The 7,500-nt window shown below is 37.7% G+C and overlaps 1 protein-coding gene across 1 annotated transcript in view; it reads right to left on the bottom strand.

Moving 5' to 3' along the window:
• Positions 1-4,326: 4,326 nt before the first annotated feature.
• The window catches only part of LOC122248237 (alkylglycerol monooxygenase), a 10,748-nt gene continuing 7,574 nt past the window's right edge, over positions 4,327-7,500 (bottom strand). Inside the window, exons 4-7 of the mRNA XM_086551826.1 lie at positions 7,105-7,374; positions 6,155-6,306; positions 5,309-5,560; positions 4,327-4,813 (exon numbers count right to left, since the gene is read on the bottom strand). Of these exons, the coding sequence (XP_086407952.1) occupies positions 4,541-4,813; positions 5,309-5,560; positions 6,155-6,306; positions 7,105-7,374 (947 nt within the window). The 3' untranslated portion in view covers positions 4,327-4,540. The remainder of the gene's footprint in view (positions 4,814-5,308; positions 5,561-6,154; positions 6,307-7,104; positions 7,375-7,500) is intronic.

The raw sequence follows: 7,500 nt of genomic DNA, 5'->3' as shown, positions 1-7,500 counted from the left end.
ATTTAAAAAAAATGCGAAATAGGTAAAGATAGCTTTTGTCCTCCCATAAAATTATATATCACGATTTTACTCGACTACAATACTGAGAATGTCAGATGGCACATATAGGCCTTATAGCATAGTAAAAAAATAACTAACACAAATGATACTCTAATATCATAACGAGTGAATAAAAGAGAACGATAAACAACACACCCATATAACTGATTCGTAAGGTTAACACGAATATTACAATATAATTGTATTGTAATTATGTGTATGTGTATGTGAGTGTGTGTGCGTGTGTGTGTGTGTGTATGTGAGTGTGCACACGTTCACACTCACACACCTGTATATATATATATATATATATATATATATATATATATATATATATATATATATATATATATATTTTGTATATATATATATGTATATTTAGGTATATTATGTATATATGTTTATATATATATATAAATTTGTCTATATTAATGTATCAATATGTATATAAGTAATTTATGTATTATATCTATTATATATATATATATATATATATATATATTGTCACAACTGCGAGATTAGCTAGGATTACTCTGATATATATGAATTTAGTTCTGTACATGTATGTTGTATAAGGAAATTACGGCGTGTGCGTGCGTGCAGGCGCGGTAGTGTGACCCGTGAAGGTACACGAGGACTCGACCCGCGAGGAGGCTGCACTGTACGGCAGAGGAAGCATGCGACCTGATTGGTGGGCGTATTGCTTCTGGAACTTGGCATGAATGAAGAAAAGTAATAGGTATAGTAGTGGGAGAACGAAACTCCCTGCCTGGCTTATCATGTTGCTGTGTCCACTCGAAAACCCAGGGAAGAAAGGTGGTGATGGGATCTTGGACCTTGATAACATATTTCTTTATTTTCATTTCAAATGTGGAAAGTGGAAGAGGAAGTGGTTAAAGGAGCTGGATAAATAGTGGAAATAAAACTTGGGAGGAGATAAAAGTGAGAGTTAGAAAGTTAAGCATAGTGAAGAGAGTGTTAGCTTCCCCCCCCCCCCCCTAATGGGAGGTCTTGGCGAGACCAGGCGCAAGGAGGAAGTGCAACCCTCAGCCGAACAAAGCCACGGGTCAACCCCTCAGTCGGAATACCAGAATACCGAGCAATAACTATCTTGAGTAATAGAAGTATGTAAAGTGAAGAGGAAGTGATGAAGGGAGCTGGAGGGAGAGTGGAAAGGAAATTTGCGAGGAGATGAAGATAAAGACGTAAAGCTGAGAAAACTAGAGAAAAGATAAAGTTTCTAAGACCGGGAGAAAGAAGTGGGAGAAATAGCATGCATGTGCGCCCTTAGTAACTGAACAAAGCCACGGGTCCATTGTGGATTAAACCTCCATCAGCAACCATTCTAACAATAGCATTGCTGACCTGGTTGCCTGCTCTGTTGTTTAGCAATGGGTGGTTGGCATTGAGGTCTCCCACTATGTATGTGGGTAATCTTCTTCTAAGTAGACTATATAAGTCTTGCAGGGAAACAATCGTCCTTCTTGGTGGAAGATACATTGTTGCCACTATTATCTGATCTCTGCTTGTTTCTATCTCTATTGCCAGCATCTCATCAAAGTCGTCGAGAACCTTGTGATTGATATCTCTTCGGACTGCTATTGCTATGCCATCGTTTGCTTCTCCAGTCCTGTTCCTCTGATGGTATAAGTAGGGGAACAGTTTCAGCCTGTCTGTGTCCTTCAAACCATGACTGTTGATCAGGACTACATCTGCATTTAGGGCTCTGTACATGCCCGACAGTTCGTTCCTACAAACCATAGTCCACTTGAGGACGTTCTGCTGTACTACAGTAATGGTGTGGTTCACTTGGATTTGGCTGCAGGTCCATCTTCATGCCTCTCTTGGACCTCATCATAGCCATTCCTCCTCTTCCTGTAGGATTCAGGGTCTAGGTAGGTGATGATCACACCAACGAGATTTAGGGAGGCTGCCCTAATTCTCCTATCGATGATGCTGGAACATTCATCAGATTTCAGCTTCTGATTGTTGTAGGAGTATTTCATCCTGCCATTCTTGATGTATTCTGCAACATCTTCATCATCAATATTGCCGTTTGTGATGTTCTTTTCGGCTGTGTACAGGATGACTCCTACTGCTTTGCCTCTTGCTTCCTTGGCCTTCTTTAGATTCTTGCACCTGTGAGGGGATGGCACCCTTACATCCTGTGTGACTCCTGGTGCAACAGGCAAGCGCCGCTCCTTTCTTTTTTTTTACACTGGCACCGTCGATGCTCGCCCTGACCTTGGTGCACGGTCAGTTACCCTCGCAGGACGGATAACTCTTGATTGGTTGAGATAGTGTTGAGGGACGAGGACGCAAGGAGCTGGTACAGCGACCGTGCATAAAAGAAGCAATTTTTAAAGCATTTTTTTTAGTTGACCCAGCGACCCTGTTTGAGTGTGACCCGCCGTTCTCATGTCCGCCATGTGACCTTTTCCACATCATGTTCTGTTCTAGTCATTTCTCCTGTACCTGTACTCCATGTACATGTTCTCTTTGTTAGTTTAGCCTGTAATAAACCTATGTTTGTTCTGGTGCGTTTCTGTTCGACCTGGCTGCTCTGATCCTATAGAACGAACCTTGACATATATATGAACAAAATTCATAGCGACAAATGTAGAAGAAAGGCATGGAAGAGACAGAATATCTAAATAACGCAAGAGATGTATTTGACGCGTTTCGACAAATGTCTTCCTCGTAAATACATAAGAAGTGAAAATTTACTACGAATATATACATATCAAACAAGAGCTGAAGGTTCACCTAACGCTCTTGACCCGTGGGTTGTTATCCGAATAATTGATGCTGCCGCGACCTTGGATAATTTTAATCTGTTCATGTTTTCTTTCGTCATGATATATGCAGCTTCTATAACTTTCCGCCTTTTTTATTTCAATCCTTCATGGACGGCTTTTGTTTGCTTCCAGTCTGGAGATGTTCCGCCTCATCTACGTGTGCAACATATATATTTGTCGGGAAGATAAAAATGATCCAAGGTCGCGGCATCATTAATTATGCGGATAACAACCCGCAGCTCAAGAACGCCAGCTGAACGTTCAGCTCTTGTGTAATATATATATATATTTTTTTTTTGTATTTTCACTTGTTTTGTATATATATATATATATATATATATATATATATATATATATATATATATACGCATATATATGTACATATATATGTACAATATATGTTACATAATTTATAATATACATCCATATGTATTTTTTATTATACATATATATATGTATATATATATATATCATCTATCTATATATTATATATATATATATATTAATATATAACACACACAACAAATTTATATATATATATATTATATATATATATATATATATATATATATATATATATATATATATATATATATATATATATAACATACATATACTACAAATATTTATATATATGTCTGTGTTATATATATATGTATGTATATATATATATATATATATATATATATATATATATATATATATATTTATATATATATCACAGGACACTCACACACAACATATATATATATATATATAAATATATATATATATATATATATATATATATATATATACACACTTTGCCACACACACACACACACACACACACACACACACACACACACACACACACATATTAATATATATATTATGTATATATATATATGGTAGAATGCAATAACGCATTTATATATATATATATATTTACCTCCACACACGGGACACGAACCCGCGCCGTAAGATCGACAGGCACGGGTTCGAGTCCCGGTCAGGGAGGTAAATATTTGTATATGTATGTATATTTATATATGTATGTATATATATACATATACACACGTACACACACACACACACACACACACACACACACACACACATATATATATATATATATATATATATATATATATATATATATATATATATATATATGCGTGTGTGTGTATGTATGTGACAACACCAAAGGCGCATCTTTGAATAGAATCGGATATCTAAATTCTGAAAAGGCGTTCTTTACATGGTATATGGCTATATTTTCAGCAGCAGCGATATGGAACTTTTAAATTTACCAGAATAAGAATAATCGAAACATGTTTATAATAAGAACTTCAAATAGTTCTCATTTTTGGAGGGGAGGGGCAAGCTGACGTCATGAACTGGAAACCTACAACAGCCAATCACTGCTGAGGAAGAAGAGTGGGCGGAGTCAGTGAGAATACAAACGTAAACAGGATATAGAAAGGACTAACAACGCTTTCAGAGTTATTGTATTTTCTCCATTACACTAAACAGATACACATAATTAGGCTTCTAAAAACAATGTAAAGAAGCCAATGAAAATATAATAGAACATGGTATAATATAAACGAAAGAAAGTAAATAGATACAAAGTAAAACACAAAACTAAATAATGATAAAAAAAAGAAAAATACAAGTTCGATCATTCCACCTGACGAGGAAGAAAAACATCCACAAATAGATCATTCCCCCTTGGCTATCTTAACAGGCGACTGCAAGGTCTTGACGCTCATGACCGTCCAGAAGACAGTGCTCATGTAATAGCAGAAGTAAAGGGCGGTGTCTAACATCGGTGTGCTAGTGATGGGTCCCGTGCGGGCGTAGAACAGGTAGGCGGCGCAGCGGGCGGCCTCCAGCATCGGCGCCCAACGCCACCCGTCGAACATGGAGCCCAGAGTGCCAAACGTGAGGAATATGAAGGCGAGGAAGATGGCGACTGTGAACCCGGATGAAACCTGCCGGAGGCGAAGAGTGTGACTTCCGGTAAGCTCGTCCATAAAGCAAACGTTTTTCGCAATAGAGAAAGACGTAAGACTACTTAGTGTGCAATACTGCACAATAAGGGCGGGAGGGTAATTCATGAAACCCAAATGAGTCGCAAAGAAAATATCTTGAAGTAACTAAACCATATGTAAACAATATAATAAAACATACAAACACATTATATAAACAATATAAGAAAACATACAAACACATTATATAAACAATATAAGAAAACATACAAACACATTATATAAACAATATAAGAAAACATACAAACACATTATATAAACAATATAAGAAAACATACAAATATAAACAATATAAGAAAACATACAAACACATTATATAAACAATATAAGAAAACATACAAACACATTCTATAAACAATATAAGAAAACATACAAACACATTATATAAACAATATAAGAAAACATACAAACACATTATATAGACATATTTGAACTAACCTTCAGGTGAACGAGAAGAAGCTGTTGAGCCCCAAAAGCCAGGCTGAAGTGCACAGTGGTGTAAGCCATGAACCAAAGGGGCATCTGGGGGTCGTACTTCCTCCGGGGTGCCTTGACGTCCGGAAAGGTGTCGGGGTCCCCCAGGCGAGGCGTCCCGGGGAACCAGCCGGGGCCGTAGAACACCGCCTTCAGGGAGTCGCTCCAGCTGCTCATGCCCTTCGCCTTCTCGTAGATCTTCTCGAGGTAAAAGAGCTGGGGAAAGAGGGTTGGTTACTCTTAGCTCTCTTTGAGTTTGACTGATTTAGGATCTTACCTTTTCGGGACTATGATTTTCTTCTTTGACTTAGGAAAGTATTTTTTGACATTGGTCTTTTTGTTGTCACATAGAGAGTTGACGATTTTTTTTGCAAGTTTAGACAATCAGGTATTCTGTAATATGATATCGTTTGTCATTATATCCCTCTTTACTGACGTTCATATTATCATTGTTGTTCTTATGCCGAGTATATCACTACTGTTATCATTACAATCACTAACAGCGCCAGTAGCATCATTACCATTCTTAATACTACTACTACTAAAAAATATCTGCTGTCATTACCACAACTCCTGCTACTGCTATAACTATGACCACCAACATCACGATAAAAAAACAACCACTTACTATTTACACAAAAAAATAGAAAATTAACATAACTCTAACACATAAAGAAAGGAAAAAAAAAAAAAAAATAAAACAAAAATGAAAAGAAAAATAATAAAACATGAAACAAGATGATCATGACAAAAACTAAAAAGCGAATAAAAATATCCATCTCTCTACTCCATCCCCAAGGAGACTCTCACCTCATGCCATACACCATTCAGAAACTGTGGCTGTTCGACGAGGCCGTAGACGATCTCCTCGTCGTCTCTCTCCTCTTGGAAGGTGCCGAAGATCCGGTCCCAGATGATCAGGACGCTGCCGTAGTTCTTGTCCAGGCACCACTTGTTGGCTCCTGCAAAGAGACGGGTTTAAGCGGAAATAACCATACCCCATTTTCTTCAAGTTTTCTTCATTGTTATTATTATTATTATTTTTTTACTTTTATGGTAGGTTCAATAGCTGGATGATTTATGATTGATTGATTGATAAGTGTTGTCTAAGTTAAAGACCAGATTTCTGTAAATCAAAAAGTTGTTTTGTTTTCATATCTGGTTTTGTGTTTTGTGTGGGAGTCACAATGGAAAAAAAGGTGGAGAAATGTCAGTACCTGGGAACAGAGTTTGAAGTAACCACAAACAAGAAAAATAGGGATGTAAATGTTGGAACTTATATAAAGAGATGATTGGTTGTCTTTATCTTTTTTATGTTTACTGTAATGCGGGTTGTCTGTCATTAAGTGTGATAGCCACATAGAGAAACGAAATGTACATTAATGTTGTTCCGAGCTATCATTACATAGGAGAGAAGTGCGTTTACTAGTCATACTAATGAATACACATTACTGCTCTACTAGATATTTTTTGATAAAGTAGAATTTGTATCACAAACGCAGATTTAACGGGGGAGTAGCACGACCATAGCAAAAAAAAAAAAAAAAAAAAAAAAAAAAAAACAGAATATTGAATATGATCACAAAAATCATGGCAAAGACACATTGTAAAAGTAACGCACTTTAGGCAATAGTCTATGCCTGAGAAGGAATGATTCTGTAAATCAATATGTGTCATGTCGAAGCGGGGGGACGAAAGCTAAACCAAAGAGAGATAGAGAAAAGTCTCCACACTCCAACCCACACCCCAAAGCCACCCACCATGATGCACGCGGTGATGCGACGGCGTGTTGAAGACCCACTCCAGAGGCCCCGACTTCTTGATAGCTTCATTGTGGACCCAGAACTGGAAGAGGTAGTTGAGGCCGAGGTGCACCATGACGGAGGTGATGGGGAGGCCTAGAAGAGCCAGGGGCTGGTAGAACCCGAAGTAGGTGAGGCGTTGGAACATCGACAGGCGGAGGCCAGTGGGGAGGGTGTAGTCCTCTGAGGAATGGTGGACTTGGTGAGCCGCCCAAAGCAGGTTGATCTCTGAAAGACGAAAGGGGTGATGTCGAGTAAAACCGTCGAGTAAAAGTGTGATTCATAAAAAATGAATTTCCATGGCATTATGTCCGAAGAGAGAAAAGACTTCAATGAATGCGTTCTCCCCATCGT

This window comes from Penaeus japonicus, unplaced genomic scaffold (genome assembly GCF_977035675.1).
Source record: "Penaeus japonicus unplaced genomic scaffold, GWHDUDI00000001_assembly GWHDUDI00000025, whole genome shotgun sequence".
In the NCBI taxonomy this organism is placed as follows: Eukaryota; Metazoa; Arthropoda; class Malacostraca; order Decapoda; family Penaeidae; genus Penaeus; species Penaeus japonicus.
Note: the sequence above shows the minus strand (reverse complement) of the source record. Positions and strands in the feature narration are given on the sequence as shown.